Consider the following 18,315-nt stretch of genomic DNA (forward strand, 5'->3'; position numbering starts at 1 on the left):
ACGGGGAAGTGGTATTCCTAACTGTCCTCTGCCAAATTTCCTCTGGCAGCCAATTTTCACCCGTGATTGACTTGCTGCTGTTCTATGCTGCCACCAGGTGGAGTGTTTTCCATAATAATTCTCCATGGATGATGTTTTACTAGTGGCTCTTCAACTTTAGTCTTTGCAGTTTAGACCCTGCAACATATGGTTGTTAGTACACAGTGGCAAGAAGTTTTTTTTTTTTCTGTGCTATCTCACCACCTTCCTATGTGGTAGATTTGTTTACTGACTTTTTAAGCTTGTCAGTTACTCCCTCCATTTTATTATACTCTGTTTTAAATATTTTACACACAGGTTTTGTCATACTATTCTAACTATAGATGGGGTATTGTTTATGGAGTTCTCATAAAAAAAAAATTTAGCTTGTATTTATGTAGTTAAGTCATGACTTTGTTTGCATAAGTGCTAAGCTTTTGTCATGCTCCGTGGTAAGTCTACTTGGCTCACACATCCTGTCACACTATTCTTTCTCTCATATGTTAGGTCACTATTTCTCTAAATTAGATTGAGTGCTGACTTTTCTATGTCACATTATGTCATTCTACTCTTTTAACCTGGGTAGACAGAAAAATATGACCGAACACATGAATGAGGAAGTCAGTACTCGATCTTATGTTACATAGTCAATCTGTGTTGACTGAGTACTAGCAGGTGGGAGCCCAAGTGGGCTTCCAAGGCTTTTGTATTGTACGGCTAGCTCCACCAGGTGAGCTTTCAGCTGCGCTCCTAGGGGGCTGACACTCTAAGAAAACTGAGTCCCTGGGTAAGTGCTGCCTGATCTGGTAGGCCTTCTAGTGCCTAAGGCTTCGTACACACCTATAGATATCTGTCTGGTGGGAAGAAAAATCTGGTAATGCATTGGAGCAAATAATAGAAATGTGCTCCCAAACACTGAAATATGGACTAGATTTTCCATCCCACCAGACAGATATATCTATAGGTGTGTACGCAGCCTTACAGGGCACATCCCCACCTGTCAGGGACAAGATGGAAGAGTTATCAGTTCTAGTTTGAGGACAGGGAGATAAAGTCCTTCGTGGACCAGTTTACTGTATGTCTGCAATTAGGGCATGTGATTCTGTTAGCAACTCACACCCTGAGTGTTTTTTCTCCACTATTCTTTTAAGAGAGGAGGATAGATGGGTGGCCCTAGTTAGGGTCGTAGCTTCTCTCCTTTGCAGATGGGGCAATGATGCCGGTACCAGCAGATCGGAGGTCCAGGGGTTTTTTCCGTCATGTGCCTTCCTTGTACGGAAACTGGACCAGTCAATTTTATCTTCTCCCCACTCTCAGAGCTTTAACACACCAGGCCCATGGGTGGATCGGCTCTGGATAGTGTCCTCACGGTTTGTGATCTGCCATATTAAGGTCTATGAATTCATAGCCTCCGTGAATATCCAGGTCAGTATCTTCAGGTCCCCTCTCTGGGAGGAGCTTTATTCACTCCTCTGTTTCGCCATTGGTCCCACAAATTTTCTTTTCAGAGATCTTCCATTTGGTTCTGTAGTCTTGTTGTGCATGGTATGTATATCCATAATATCTTCTTTGGAGAACTTCCTCATACAGCTGGGCTTCACTTCCCAGTTACGTTATACCTCAAATTTCAGTTGTCGGAAGATTGTGGCTGGATCCTTAATTTCGCAACATCCACACTCGTACCCACTCAACACGTGCTGTTGCTGGGTTTGTTAATCTACCCAAGTATCCAGAAGGTGTTCCTTCTGGATTACAGGGTCTGATCTCTATAGGCTTGGGTTCCTGGTTGTACATTGGCATTGCTGTGTATGATGTTGATTGGGAAGAAGTTCTCCCCTTTCATAGCCAATCAGTGGGCCAGGTTCCACTCTTGGGTGTTTCAGTGAGATTTTCTGACAGATTGGTAAAGTCCAATAATCAGCTAGTCTCCTGTCTGCTCTGTCCATGGCCACATGCTGTCTGCTCCTGTGCTAGTGGCTGATTTCTGTGGAATCTCCAGTACAGGTCCTTGGCCGCTCTGTTCTGGGTCATTGTGACAACACCTGTATCGGCCACTTCGTCCTGGATTATTGTGGCCTCGAATGCAAGCCTTCTGCGTTAAAGGCACTGTTATTTTGCTCCTCCATCTATATGGTTCTGGTCTCCAGAGGAGGCTTCTTTCTATACACATTCTGGTTCTCAAGTCCATATTCTCGTTTTGTTGGGTGCCATGTCTTTAGCGGGCTACCTGGTTGTAATCCACCAAGACAATGCTCCAGCGGTGGCATGTCATCCACCTGTGAGGAGCCCAGGGTGGATACGGTGGCACAGTTCTTGACCTAGGCTGTGTCTTTCTACTGGACGATGGTGACCTGGACTCCACAAGAATGTGATCCTGGGGTAGTGTGTGGAGTCTCCATTCCGCGGCTTTTGATAGTCTTCACCTGGCTTTCTTGGCGTGCCAGTTAATGCCAATATATTGAATGCTAGATGTCTTTGTTCTAGGTTGGACTCAAGAAACCCTATTTCAGCTAGACACCTTAGAGTGTGGATACTTTACTTTTGCATTGTGGTGTGAGGGACAGGAGTGTCCTGCCTCAGTTCTGCCCTTTGTGGTTTTACTTTTACTGGCGGTTACCCCTAGTACTGGAGGTAGTCCCCTTTTGTTCCTTCCGTGCTCTGTGGAATATTATTCTGGTACTGTCTGTTTTTTCGATGGCTTACTTTTAGCAGTTAGAAACTTTTGGGCTTCAGTTTTTTCCTTTCAGTTTTGTCTTTTGGCTCTTCCAGGAACCAAGATGGTTTGGCTATCGTGGATATGGTATGATATTTAGCTTGTGCTGCCTTGGTTCGTCACACAAATTCTCTGCTTGTGTTGTCTGTTACTGTATGAGGTTGACTAGTTGGGCCACTGTATGTTGCTTGATGGGTTTCCTCAGTTATCATCCCAGCCTCTACCGGTTTGGGTAGGCTGGTTCCAGAAAGTGGGTCAGCCTGCTCTACCACGGCAGATTGTTTTTGGACTGTGTGGCACGATTCTTCTGTGGTCTAGCTGTACTGGGCAACTACATGTTCCTACAGGTTCAACCCTTTTTTTATTTTTTTATTATTCTCCTAGCTCTCTGGTGTTTTATGTCTGTGAAAATGGGATTATTGTACTTTCTGTTAAATCCTTTGAATTTATCTGTGAGACGCTGCGTTCCTGTCCTTGTACTCAGTTTTGTTTTGGTTTTGGGCTAGTTTTAATCTGTAATGTAGATTAGTGATTACCGAGGGGAGGAGCTTCTGTCTTAACGTTATAGTAGTCTAATAAGTGCCCGCTTCTTTGGACTGCGCTGACAACCCATGGTAAGCAGTGTCCACCAGATGGATTCAGAGAAAAGGATTTAACAGTAAGTACAAAAATCCAATTTTTTTAAAACTATATTGTCACTTATGGTGCATACACACGATCAGATTTTTTCTTCAGATATGGACGATAACGATTTAAAAATCGTTCAGTCGTTCATATCTGAAGGAAAATCGTTCATATCTGACATGCCTGAACGATGGACGATCAACGATGCGCGTTCCCGTTTGTCAGATAACGATATCTGACATCTGATGGGTTTGCAGTCAGACTTGGACGATTCCATTCATTTTAATGCAGTCAAAAATCGTTCAATCGTTCAAATCGTTCAAAACTTTGGTAAAATCGTTCAAATCGTTTAATCGTTCGATCGTTCATCTGACAAATCTGACAAGTCTGACAAATCTGACCGTGTGTACGCTCCATTAATTGTGAATTTTGGATCTTCTGAAACAGCTGACTGCTATATAAGATGTTGCTTCAGAACATCACAGCCACAAAAAAGATAACAATATAACACTACAGCATACTTATAATACAAAATTCTTGGGTTAAGCAATTCATCCACTTTTAGGCTAAACCTTAAGCTGTTAGCACATCTGATACTTAATTCTTTTTTGTGTCCTGTTTCAGCTTTATTCCATCAAGGGCTTTGATGGAAGACTCAAAGGTTGACTCTCCCAATATTAAAGATCTCATTGCTTCCATTCTGAAGACCTACCAGCTGGAAAAGGTAAGTTTTGGTACGTGAAAAACATTCATAGACTTGCCTATATAGTTGAGAAGCAATCATTTATTTCAAGACTGTTTGTTTTATTCCTCTTAGTTTGAAACCTGTTTGGTCAAGCATTGTAACAACGCTTTTGGTTGTGCTATTGTCCATAAATCTGGCTGGAAACTGGTATTTTCTGGTGACACCATGCCTTGTGATGCACTCATTAAGATGGGTAAGTAAGATTGATTTGAGTATATTTTTATGTTTTTCTTTTCTTTTTTTTATGTGGGTGGGGTAATTTTTTCTGCTCATTTTGTCTTCCCATTTAGTGGCATTCTAGTGTGTGTGTGTGTGTGTGTGTGTGTGTGTGTGTGTATGTATATGTTGCTAAGAAGAAAATCTGACAAGCGATAATGTTTCATAGTTTGAAGGTTCTTCGGAACCGAAACGTAGTTATACATCTAGAATAAAATGATTAAAAAAAACTTTCATCCTGTCTAGCTTTTTTGGCTTACCTAGATGCACTGTATATCGCACTAAGAGGGTATTATGGAAGGCAAAGTGCGATTTTTTTTTTTTAGACTTTAGTTAAATCCTTTTCTCTAACTTCACTAAAGCCTCCATTACTATCTTAGTACTTTTTAAATGTCTTCAGACTGTTTAATCTCCTCCCTCTTCTGTATCTGAGGTAATCTCAGTGTTTTCTGCCCCTGCAAAGAACACAGACGTGATTTCCAGAAAGTTTAGCTATGTTGAAAGAGCCCTTAAGTCTGGATTTTCTTGTGGTGGGATCATTCCTTAGCTAGGGGTGGGCAATTATCGGCACCCCAGCTATTGTAGAACTACACAACCCATCATGCCCTGCCACAGTTTTGCTATTTTGCCATTCTAAAACTATTGCAAGTCATGCTGGGATTTGTAGTTCAACAACAGCTGGAGGGCCGCTTATTGCCCACCTCAGCCTTAGACACATCTTAACTTTTGGTTTGGGTTAGTAAACCTGGACTGATTTTGGTCTGTGCACTGGTAGATTGTTTGCATGCAGAGGCCCAGTTCAGAGGTGCTGTTTTTTAGCTGAGTACATCCATGTTGAATCTAGGTACCTTTAGAGACACTGCTCTGGATACTGAGCTCAGAGTGGCTCCTATTCAGCATCCGCAGTAACGACACACCGTGTGTTCAAGCTTGGGGCCTGAAAGATCTACATAGTCAATTCTCTATATTTGTTTCCTCTCTAGGAGTTTCTTAGGGCCAGATCTAGATGATGATTAACCTATACACACAAGAATAGAGTTAGTTTATAACTGTATAAGCTCCTACACCAAGTGGCTTTGGGTTCACTTGTTTAGTCCCTCAGACAAGGCAAATGGATTCAGGCCCCAGAGTATAGTTTTCCACTCCTCATGGAGGTCAGCAGGAAAAATCTTTTAGAAGTGTTCGGCTCCCAAACCTTATCAGAAGCAGCTGGCATGACTGGAAGGCTGCCACCCGGGATGTCCCCTAGTGAGTAGTTAATTTAACCATTGTCACCTTGATAAGAGTTACTTTTAAGTGGGGGATTATTATTAAATCTCCTGTAGTTTCTACCTCGACTCTTTCTCTTGTATTCCTGGAGTCAAAAACATTGTTTTGCCCTAAAGGAAGTAATTTTTTGGGTATACTTTCTTGTCTCAGAAGAATAGATCAATTTGATCCAATTTGCATACAAACCGCGTGCGGACAGGCTCAAGACGGAGTCCTTGGTCAGTAACCGCCATATGGAACAGGGCATGGTCATGGTGTCCATGCACAGCAATGATTTGTATAGACAGATGTGTCCACTTACACTGATCTTCAAATCACGCCTGTTTTGGTGTTTCATGAAATAGGCAACCAAGACACACATGCGTCTTTTTGTACTCAATAGTTTACTTTGCATCTTTTTCATACTACTAATGCTTTAAAAGCACAAGGTTGATGTACCCTGTAAGACTCCAATCTTGGTCATATCTGTCCCTGACCTCATGCCTTTCTTCTGAGCAATGCCATGCATCCTGAAACATGGCATCATGTGAATTTACACTGCCACGATTGTGCGAATAGTAGAAATCCTAAGTCCCCATTACACAGCAACTCTGTTGGTTTGCGACTGCAAAGTGAAAAAGATGCAAAAGTGTGAAAGTAAGAAATTGGATATCTGTGCTGCGACATCTAGGCACCAAATACCATATAATGCAAAAACGCTAGGTTAGTGAGGACACCTCTGTACATGTTCCAAATGTGGAGCCAAAGTGCCGCCTCAGATTTCTCTTTCCATTTTGGCCTCTGCCTTTTGATTTGGCTTAAGGCCAAGGATGTTTACTTAGATTCTTGCCATTAATTCCACCTTCCAGGTGATTCTATTTGGATAGTTATTATAATATTTTATTTTTAAGGTTCTACATGGTTTCTGTAGTTTCTTCTATTTTCTGTTAATTTTTTCCAAATTGAGCTGATTTTTAAATGGAGCAAGTTTTACCATTACCATGCCAGCCTGCTTTCAGAGGTGCATATATTACTCCGCTGATAGATGCGACTACCAAGGTATAGGTCATCTGAAACAAAATTATTGTGACAACAGGTGCAGTTATTTGATTTTTCCAAAGCAAGGCTTTGGGGGTCCATCGTTCTGGAGGAGCTCAGAAAGCTATTTAACACTAGTCAGAGGGTGTAGTATTTTGTGATTCAGTAGGGTCGTGCCACAGCTGTACATAATTACTATAGAGTCACCAAGAGTGCCTTGGCCATGAGAGCAACTCATGCAATGGGTGAAGCAGAATGTTTCAGCCATCGCAGCAGTTATCATTCCGGGGGGTAAGATACTGGCCAGCAGATTTCTTATGCAGGCACTATATTCACCCCGGGGAATAATCCTTTCAGCCAAAGATCTTCCAGTAGATTGTGGGCAATGATATTTTTATATGATGGAAAGCTTCTGTTCCAGCATAGGAAATCTGTGGTGGTTTCTGGTAGATGCTATATATCAGTTTCTTTGGGGTGTCAGTCTAATACTGACAGCCTTACAGCACCCTCCTTTCGACACTTTGGATTCAGTGGAGTTAGTGCCTTACCTGCAAAACTACTTTTCTGTTGACTATTTCCCTTTCCGAGTTTCAGAACTTGGGACTCTGGAGCTGATTTAGAGGCGGACGCTATAGCACAGCCTTTCTATGCTGCAGCTGTGCAAAATTATGCTAAAGCCGCAGGAGGCGTCTTTACTGAAAAGACGCCAGCTGCCGGCTTCTCTGAGCCACTGCTGTGTCTGAAGACGCAGCCATCGGTTCAACTGTGTGAGCATCCGGCATCTGAGTAACCCTCAAAGTGTCCAGTGAAATCACACTCCTGGGTCCAGTGAAGCTGCATCCCAGGATGTATTCTCTAGCTTTGCCACGCCCAGAAAACTGAACCGACCCACACCCCTGTTGTCAATCATGTTGCGGCTTTTTTGGCGCTGCGAGCGACATCACATACCCAGATCTGCACATGCGTAGTGCGGCTCTTGCACAAATACATAACCATTGGCCAACCGTGTAAATATCAAAATAGCGTCTAACTCTGAATCATCCCCTCTCTTGTAGGCCTCCTTTCCTCAGCTACGATGAGGACAGTGTCTGTTTTTAGAATATTGGTGGAGATGTTTCAAGCCAAGAGTTCAGAAGTTTCTCATAGAAACCAATCGGCTTCTAGTTGGCATTTTTCTAGTACATTCTGCATTCTCCTCAAGTCGTCTTTTCAGACTAGAATGGTTTCCAGGTTCCTTCTGAATCAGGACATTTTAATTTTGGCTTAAACATCCGGATAAACATCCGGCAGAAGTGTTCTATTTGCTCTCTGGACATTGCTCGCACATAGTGATCTGTGTTTGTAGGATCAAGGAATTGCACAGGATGGATGAACAGTTGGTCCTCCAAGATGTTTACAAAAGAGGCTGGCCAACTTCTAACCAGACCTTTATCAGGTGGATAAATCTGCTCCTTCGCTGACTTACATTGGAGCCAGAAAATGTCACTTGAGATCAGTGAGGGAGTTTTGAATCCTGTTGAACAGTGGTTAGGTGGCCACGTGGCGTTTGGTGCACAACTTCATGGAACTCTACAGATTTCTTACTTTTGCGTTGAATGCCGGTTTAGGACAAGGTGAATGAGAAAATGGTACTGTATCTTGTACTTAAGCCAAAACCTTTTCTCTGAATCCAGTGGGAGGGCACATTGCTTTTTTATGCTTTTTTTCGCATTTCTATTCTTGTTCATGCTTTCTTAAAATTATCATTGGTAAGATTCTGATTCTCGCCTCCTGTACTATAATCTTGGCTTTATCCGTTGGCTCTTTTATAGAAGACTCAAGTCCCTGACCGTTAGTCATGGTATAGAGAGGGAGGAGCTTGAGCTTTTGCCAATAAATTCCCACGCTTCCTCCTCTCCATTCTATACCCCCAGTATTCCATTGCATACAGATAGAGATTTATCCTAATTACAAATACCACATTTTCACATTCATAGGATAACTGCCACCTTGGAGACCTAAATGGAAATGTCACATAAATGTTGGAATGACTAAAATTTACATCAGTAGCGGACAGTCCAACGGACGTCTGTGCTGCTGCTCCACCACCCCGCCGGCGCCGAGATGCCAGTACTGATCCAGGGATCTCGGCGGGCTTCTGGGGTCTCGGCTAGCAGGGACCCCGGAGGATCCCTGGACTGTGGCCGGGCATGACGGGGATTCAGGGAAGAGGTGAGTGCCCACTGATGCAGTCCATTTTGTCCCCAGGGTTGGGGGCTCTCTGGGGACGGCCGCGAGTGGAGCCAGGCACTGAGTCCTGCGCTTCCACTAGACCACCAGGGATGTCGCGGCTGGAGTTTTCAGGAATGCTCCAGCGTCCCAGGGGTTAATTGCAGGCCAGAGCAGGGATGCCTTCCCTGTCTTACAGAAGACTCCCCCCGCTGTCTGGTGGGCTGTGACAGCGCTCCTTCCCCGGGTCCGCCTCCTCTGAGCTCTTCTGCGGCCATTTTCTCTGGCACTAGGGCTGGTCTCATCAGTGGTGCTGTGCCTGGGTCCCCCTGCATACCTCTCCTCAAGAAGGTCAGTGTATGTAGCACTATTCCTACCAGACTGTGTAGTTGATGGTAGGGCCATTAGTGCAGGTGGAATTCTTCTGCATTGTGTGTGACTTATGCTAGCACTGTCTGACTGTACTTTCTTTTCTCTGTCAGCCATTTTACTTTCCCTATACTTCCTCTTCTCACCAACCCTCACGGTACCAGTGCTGTCAGGGTGGGAATTTACCTCACAGTTGCAACCTTTGTTTCTGTGTGGTGGGTCACATAGTGTGCACGCTATCCTTACCATGTCTGGTAGTGAGGAGTCTGTGCAAATTGTTGCCCCTGTCCTGCTTTCCTGCTCCAAATGTAAGGTAGGGATAGGGGAAGGGGATATGGTTACTGGGGGCTAACATGCGCAACATGTTATGCCCTCTCGGGTCCACCTACTGTCTCTACCTCTGCGCAGGAACCTCCCTGAGCTTGTTTTGCTCAGGCATTACAAACCATTGTGGGATGTTTGGCGGCTCCCCCTGCATTTCCCCAGTTGGGGTTCACGCAGCAGGTGTTGGCCCCATCTCACGTACAGGGGTTTCCCCGGCAGATGATGGTGGCGCAAGGCCTTCCTCAGCAGACAGCACCTCCTTAGGTTTCTCCGGAGCCTATTTGGGTAAATTCTCTGTCTACCACGGTGCAAAATCTGACATAGATTTTACAGGGTGAATCACCGTTTTTCAGCCTGCCAAGAGACCACTGTCATCTCAGTCTACTCATTAGGATGATGACATGATGTCGGACGACTGTGAGATTAATGTCTTGTCTGACTGAACCCCCCCCCATCGGGATGTAGAGCCTAAGAGCTATTTCACACATGCTGGTTTTGACCTGGCGGCAAAAAGCTGAAATATAGTACTGCAGGGAAAGGACAGGCTCTTTTCACACGACAAGGTCACGGCACGGTCGCCGTGTTATAGCCAGAAAAAAGTACTATGCAGGACGGTGCCGTGCCGTCCCTGCTCCGGCATGTGTGAAATAGCCCTAAGTCAAAAATATGTCTCCGGCCTAATACGGGCGGTACGTGTGGCCATGGTGATTGAGGACGAGGAACCTCCAGCAACTAAGTTCAAACATGCCTTTTTCAAGGATATTAAAGGTTACCGCTGCCATATTTCCTCTGTCTGATTAACTAGTGGATCATTTGGAGGAGACTTGGAAATTTCCTGGGAAGCGCTTCCAGCCTCAAAGACGTCTGGCTCACGCTTATCCTTTGTGGGGGATTTTTTCAATAAATGGGAGACTACTCCTCAGGTGGATTTGCATGTGACACGCCTGGTTAAGAGTGCGACTCTGCCCATGCTGTCCATGTCCTCTTTGAAAGATGTTACGGACAGGAAAGGGGAAGTATGCTTAAAGTCCATTTATTCCCTTTCAGGAGGGGCCTCCAGGCCGGCCATGGCCATCTGCTTGGTTGCCAGAGTGGATTCTCAAGAGGCGTTGTTTCCCCTGGATGCTACCAGTGAGCAAGTAGAGCTGGTAGGCAATCTCAGGGATTCAGCTACTTATATTAATGAGGCTGCTTTAGACATCAGCCTGTTCACATTTCAGGATGTCAGTGGCGGCTATTTTAGCGTGTCGCTCCCTATGGTTGCGCTCTTGGAGAGCGGATGCTGAATCTAAGAAAGGGCTGGAGTGTTTACCTTCCAACGAACAAGTCTTGTTTGATCCGGATTTGGATAAAATTGTGGACACTTTGGCAGGTGCAAAATCTGCTTGTTTCCCCTCGGCTCCTGCTCCTTCGAGGTCTGGGACCTCGGCCCTGAGGACAAACCTAAGGCTCAGTCCTTCCCTAGACCGTCAGGCGCCAAGAAGCAGGCTTAGAGTACCAGACGTCCGGCTGCCAAGACTAACTATGAGCCCTCAGCCTGACGGGACGGTGACCCCAGGGTGGGAGGCTGACTTTAGTTTGCCCAGTGCTGGGGTCAGACCACCACAGACACTTGGGTAAGAGAAGTGGTCTCTCACGGATACACCCTCTCCTTTCGCAGAAGTCCTCCCCATCAGTTCTTCAGCACAGGCCTCCAGTCAAACCAGGACAAGGGCATCCCAATCCAGGAAGTGGTATGTTCTATGCTCCAAGGAGGGGTCATAGTGCCTGTCCCGTTACCCCAGAGAGGAACGGGTTATGCAAACCTCTTTCTGGTTCAAAAACCGAACAGTTCATATCAACCTATCCTCAACCTCAAGTCCCTGAACAAATTCCTCAGTGTGCCTCGGTTCAAGATGGAAACCCTACGATCAATTATACTGGCTATGTAACCTGGGGATTTTTATAGTCTCTCTGGATATTCGGATGCATACCTGCATATTCCGATTACTTCGGCTCACAAACGTTTTCTCAGGTTTGCCGTACTAAAACAGCATTTCCAGTTTCAGACCCTGTTGTTTGGCCTTTCTACTGCACCTCGGGTGTTAACGAAAATTATGGCGGTAATGGCAGCCCATCTGTGGCTGCAGGGGGTCTGCCTGATACCCTACCTGGATGACCTTCTGCTGCTAGCCGGGTCTCCAGAGGTACTTCACCATCTACAGCTTACGATCTCTGTGCTGCTGATCAACTGGAAGAAGTCCTCCCTAACTCCTTCCCAGAGGATGCTCCATCTCAGGGCTCTATTGGATTCAACAGAGGATCGTTCTAACGACAGACAAGATCTCCAATTTGCAGACGCGGGTACGCAAGTGCCTACACAGTCGCCGAGTGTCCATTCACTCTGCAATGCAGTTACTGGGCTCCATTGTTTCGACGTTCGACATGGTGGAGTTTGCCCAGTTCACTCCCGGCCTCTGCAGAGCTTGATCCTCTCCAGGTGGGACGGATTACCACATCGGATAAAAGCACAAACGATGGAGCTCTCTCCGGAGGTGCGTCTGTCTCTTGCTTGGCTTCAGACGGGTCATCTCACCAAGGGGCGCCCCTTTTGGATTCCGGACTGGGTCCTCCTGACAATGGACGCCTGTCTCCACGGTTGGGGCGCAGTGGCTCCAGAGTAGGATTGTTCCTCTCCCTGATATCCACTCTTTTATGTAAGGTGTCCTTCGCATTCAGCCTCCCTTTGTCCCTCCAGTGGCTCCTTGGGATTTGGCTGTGGTCTTGAGGGCTCTCCAAGGACCTCCATTTGAACCCCTGAGCACAGTTGATTTCAAATGGCCTACGACTAAGACTGTATTTCTTCTGGCTATTGCTTCCACCAGAAGGGTGTCAGACTTAGGGGCTCTTTCTTGTCGCCCTCAGTTTCTGATTTTTCACCAGGACAGGGCGGTGCTTCAAACTCGCCCTGGGTTCCTTTCTAAGGTGGTGTCTAGTTTCCACATTAATGAGGAAATTCTAGTACTAGCCTTTAATTCTCCATTGGATGTGGTACGTGCTCTCAGAAGTTATGTGGACCGTACCAGTTCCCTTCGGAAGTCAGACTCCTTGTTTGTACTTTATGGATTCCACAAGAAGCGATGGCCAGCCAATAAGCAAACTTTGGCTAGGTTGATTTGCATGACTATCTCTGAGGTTTGCACTCATGAGGGCTTCCCAGTCCTGCCCTCTGTTACTGGTCATTCTACTGTCTGTGGGTCCTTCATGAGCAGCTCGCCCTGGCGCTTCGGCTGTTCAGCTTTGCAAGGCGGCCACGTGGTCTTTGAGGTATTATGCTTTTTATACCTTCGCCTCTCAGGATGCTTCCTTCGGGCGGCAAATTCTTTTTGCACAGGAACAACCCCACCCTTAAAGGGACTGCTTTGGGACATCCCCAAGGTATCCTGTTGATCCCTATGGACCCTGATGTAGAAAAGTAGAGAGATGGTGAGAACTTACCTTTGTTATCTCTTTCTACGAAGTCCATAGGGTCCACATGACTCCCCACCCTGTCGCACCTGTGCTTCATATGGGCTTCGCTCTGGTCACCGGTTTTCTGTCGTCTTCTGTGTGAGAATGTGATTCTTGAGTGTTCCAGACTTTCTTCTCTCTTTTTCTCCTCCGGCCTATGACTTGTTACGTAACTGAGGTGCCTTGGCCTGGGGGTGGGGTATAGGAGAGTGTCCCGGTGCATCCTGGGAAGACAGATTTAACTGTGTGGTGTCCAATGACTTCCATCATCGCTTATACCCCAAGGTATCCTGTGGACCCTATGGACTTCGTAGAAAGAGAGATAACAAAGGTAAGTTCTTACCATATCTCCTTTTTTTTTTTTGTGTCCTGCGCTTCTCACTTTCAGATATGTTTAAGCACACAGCAAAGATTATTGTGCTCGTCTTATAAATAAAGTTCACACATCCAATTTATTTCCACAGCTTCTCCGTGTTTGGTTACTTGAATGATATTGTATCAGGTCTCTTTTAATATTTACACTTTTACAATCCAGTGCAAACAAAATGTTGTATTATGTACTAGTGAAGGGACCCGGGTCACCTTTAATGTTTGCCCGATGCTCGACCCCCACTCTGTTCCGTCCTCTTCCTGCTAGGACTTGGGTCTGTCCTGTCTCCCTAGCAGTTTGGACACGTGCCCTGGCTCCTACTGCACATGCTTGTTGGAGATGGAACAGACCTTAGCAGATTATTATATGGATTTACAGTTTTACAAATGTGGAATTTTATTTTATCAGGGAAAGATGCTACTCTTCTCATCCATGAAGCCACTCTTGAAGATGGTTTAGAGAAAGATGCAGTTGAGAAAGCACACAGGTACTAACTGACTTTTTATGTGTCCTTCAATAACAGAGTTTGGCACATTATTTTGCAACCCACAGGTTTTGGGTGATATCTTCAGAATATTTACAGTAGCTTCCTTGGGTTTTGTAAACTCCAGCCTCTCATCACCTTTTAGGAGAGCATAAGAGGAACAGGCTTGGCAAGAGCAGAACTGTGAGCAAGCATAGTATTAGATAAAACACAGTATAGCTATCTAATACAGGACATAACATCATTAGCATACACAATAGGGTGACAGGAACACCCATACGACACACAAGATTAAAATTACTCAGGAGAGGAGTCTAGATCCAAAGCTTGCCTGGTAGACTGCCAGAGGCACCATATATGATCATATTTAGAAGTGCATTTTGGTGTATATAAGCTTCTCATGGGACACACTTGTATTAACTAGGCCAGTGGTTCTCAAACTTTGTCAGTTCAAGGCACCCTTAGGGTCGCCTTCATTTTTTTTCAAGGCATCCCTAAGCCAAATTACTTACCGAGCCGTACCTTTGTGACCCAAGTAGTTGGGTCAAAATTACGTAATTAGTATATAGTATACTGCCAGTGCCACTCATAGCTGTTTCCCCCCCCACACACACACACACTCTCCCTCCCTATAGTTAGTATACAGCCAGTGCCACTTATGGCTGTTTCCCCCACCCCCCTACCTATAGTTAGTATACAGACAGTGCCAGTGCCACTCGTAGCTGTTTCCCCCCCTCCCTATAGTTAGTATACAGTGCCACTCATAGCTGTTCTCCCCCCCCATAGTTAGTATACAGCCAGTACCACTCACAGTTGCCCCCCCCCACCCCTGATCCCCTCCCTGTACTCAGTATACAGTGCCAGCACCACTCATAGCTGTCCCCCCCTCCCCCTCACTATAGTTAGTATACAGCCAGTGCCACTAATAGCTGTTTTCACAGGAGCTACAGTTACTTACCTTTACTACAGAGCTCCAGCACCGCAGCCGTTCCCTCAGATCCTCCAGCCGAAGCGTCAAAACAGGCAGCCCAGCCCACTGCCTGCTCCTTTCCAATCACATCTAACCGCCGCCCCCCCGCACCGCTCCGTCCCACCTCCTGCACAAATAGTGATGACCGCTTCCCTCCGACTGCGCCCCCCCAATGACAGCGCCTAATCGCCGTCCCACCTCCACTCCGGCTCCAGGTGCGATGCAGATTAGAGAAAAAACTGCCAGCAGCTTTCCTCCAGCCCGCGGCACCCTGGTGACAGTGCCACGGCATCCCTGGCACAGTTTGGAAACCACTGAACTAGGCCAATCCAAGAGGCAAGAGATGCAGCCACCTATTCAAATCATTATCTAATACATTGTTGAAGTCACCCACACACATTACTGGAACTGAGGGGGAAAGATAACAGGCCCTAGCAAGAATTCCAGAGGAGTAAGGTGGGTATTGTAATAAACTGCCAACAGGACAAAGCGAGAGGCATGAATCAATCCACTAATGAACATAAACGGTCCACTCGTACCCTACATGCCGTAAAAACCTATATAATGGGTATGAAAGGTGGAGTGAAAAGTCCAGTACACAATATTCTACCACTCATCAGATGAGTCTCAAAAACAAACATCAGGAGACTGGGCCTTAATTTGTCTGAGGACTAAGGAACGTTTAACCTTCTCATTAAGGCTATGGATGTTCCATAACAATATCTTCAGCATAGTAGATATGGCATGGGCATTATATCAATCAGGATATCACCACTCAGCCTTCCATCATAAGCAGAAGAACAATTTATCCACAGTTCCAAACTCACATACAGTGTATAGTCTTGCAAAAGGCTGAGGTGGGGGGCAGCCACCCTAGTGCACCTTAAGGACATGCCCAGGAGCAAGAGAGAGATCCTGGAGTGAACATAACAAATGTGTTTTTCTACATTATTATTTAAAATACTTAACAAGATAAGCATTAAAAGCAAACACCAAAAAAATTTATTTTGTATAGTTTCTTTTTCTCCAAATAGATTGTGCAATTCAGGTAGTTTGACCCAGTGTATATAATAATTGTATTTATTATGAACTTTTTTTTTGTTTGTGAATATATAGCACAGTCTCTCAAGCAATTGCTGTTGGAATGAGCATGAATGCAAAATACACAATGCTGAATCATTTCAGCCAGAGATATTCCAAGCTGCCTATCCTGGACAATGCTATCAGTGACAAGGTTGGAATCTCATTTGATCACATGAGGGTAAGTTATGTCTGCGGTCTCTGCGGTGACTTGTATTACCCTGTATGGTGAGAACAACTAACCTAATGCCACTAATTTGTGTTCCTTAAGACTGGAACCCAACGCATCAGGCCTTCTTAGTAATAGTCGTATATAGTACATTTCTCAAGATTATAGGGTAACAATTTTCTCTGAATGCAAGTTTAAATTATTCACAAATATATGGGTAATGCTGGGCATACAATAGCTGAACACCATTTCCATCGTGGCACTTGAGCCAAACCAATTGGGTTACTCAAGATCTTGTAAGCTACTGTCAATTTATAGACTTGCCCACCAAATCGATATGTTATTTTCCATCACATGGTTGTCGAGTATACCAGTCATCATCAATGTGCACCCATATCTGCTAGTTTGCCAATATTAGTGTAAGTGACTTTAAGGATAATTTTAGTTTTCAATGGAAAGTAAATATCATGTTTTCTGGCTCAAATGGTCCATGCACGTGATCCAGACTTGGAGGCATCACAGGGTCTGCAGGTAAGTGATATTTATTTCACATTCGTTAACAAAAATATGCTTTGGGTGGAAAAAGTTAAGTGTTGTATGAAATTCTCAATGAACATTTTCTTACCATGAGAAACCTAAGGTATGAATTCGTGCTTTGTGCAGATGGCTGCAAGTTATTTTATTTTTATTTGATCAGCTGTTTTAAGACTAAAATAACTGATGTCCACGCATTGGTGTAGAAGTGGGAAGTCCACTGTGCAGCAGAAACTATCTTCCCCCTGACCACAACTTATATCAAATATTTGCTCTCTCAGTGAAGTATTGATAGTTTTCAGCTAACTAATTTGATACCATATTTTGTGCTCAAATAAAATGTCTGGTTTAATAGTAATGTGCATAGTCTTTGACTAGTAATCATTCTAAATGCTTGAGAAAGTAGTTACAGTATGCTGAAATTAGATTTTAAACAACCCTTCAAATATGCTCCACTGTTATGTGTTGACTTTGCTCCTCTGGTAATTATTATTACTCATTCATAAGGTTCGGTGGAGTGACTTCAAAACCATCCCCAAGCTAATGGGCCCTATTAAAGCTCTGTTTGCTGAAGATCTGGAAGAGTTGGAGGAACGGAGAGAGAAAAGGCAACTGCGTCACCAGGAATCGGAGACCCCACAGGACAACGCCAAAGCAGCTCAATGCATCAAGAGTGACCTGGAAGATGCCAGCAAGGCCGAAAGTGTTAAGAGGTTAAAAGCCAATTGAGCAAGTACTAAGTACTCTGATGCAGTGGGATGGTCAGACACCTGACTGGGCATGCCTCCTGGGCAGAACAGTGAGGAGATCCCTGAGCCAAGGGTTCCTTAAATGAGGCTACTGTGGGAAGTCCAGTTGTTTTAATGGCAGTACACGTCTTACCAACAGAAACTTGAGAGCTTTGATAATTGTCTCTAGCAACTGGGGGCAAAAATTATTAGTTATAAACATGATTTCCTCCCTTTATTTAAAAGAAAAGGAGCTAGTGAAATTATTAAAGCTCATTCAGCTCTGAAAGCTATTTAATATATTTTCACAATGATTGTGAACCCAATGCCCACATAACCCCAGAACTTTTTATTTTAATTTAATTTTGAGTTCTGTGTGACTGTAATGTCAGATTACAAAGCACACCTGTCACTTGCTGTCATTTCTTTCCAGAATGGAAGTGCAAGGACAGCCAGCAGATGTACCATAAAGTTACATTTTATTGTGTTTGTACAAACCAGTGACCTATATAAGCAGCAGAGAGTCATTTATTTTTCCAGAATAATGTAAATTCTTCATATAATTTTTGTGGAGGTCCTGAATCTAAAAGCATTTGGAAACTTGCTCACAAATAAGCGCAATAAAGATAACATATTGGTTGCAACTTTGTGGTTTGTGTGTTTACTGAATTGTGAAATAATTTCAGTGCTTATTCACGCTGTACGTCATTCCTGTAGGACTTCCGATAAATGACTCTTTGATTTTTCAGTGTTTCTTCAAAAATAAAAGGGGGTTTACCTATAAATATGCAATCATCCCAATACTCATACCTGCATCATTTTTGTTTTTCTTTGTGCCCCATACTGAGGAACATCGGAGGAAATTTTGAATACAGCAAAGCAGCAGTATACCATTTGCAAGCCATCATTTCATGTGTTTTTTTATTTTGCTGGATAAAAGCTGAATCCTGGCCAGATTTATATTGTCACTTGAAATTGTAGATGTTAC

General features: G+C 44.5%; 1 protein-coding gene across 1 annotated transcript in view; it reads left to right on the forward strand.

Annotated features, from left to right (window-relative positions):
- Positions 1-17,971, forward strand: part of ELAC2 (elaC ribonuclease Z 2) — a 95,561-nt gene extending 77,590 nt beyond the window's left edge. The window contains exons 19-23 of the mRNA XM_088468613.1: positions 3,980-4,079; positions 4,173-4,293; positions 13,771-13,849; positions 15,933-16,077; positions 17,107-17,971. Of these exons, the coding sequence (XP_088324739.1) occupies positions 3,980-4,079; positions 4,173-4,293; positions 13,771-13,849; positions 15,933-16,077; positions 17,107-17,328 (667 nt within the window). The 3' untranslated portion in view covers positions 17,329-17,971. The remainder of the gene's footprint in view (positions 1-3,979; positions 4,080-4,172; positions 4,294-13,770; positions 13,850-15,932; positions 16,078-17,106) is intronic.
- Positions 17,972-18,315: the final 344 nt, after the last annotated feature.

Source organism: Taudactylus pleione, unplaced genomic scaffold (genome assembly GCF_031769625.1).
Source record: "Taudactylus pleione unplaced genomic scaffold, aTauple2 ptg000012l, whole genome shotgun sequence".
Lineage (NCBI taxonomy): Eukaryota > Metazoa > Chordata > Amphibia > Anura > Myobatrachidae > Taudactylus > Taudactylus pleione.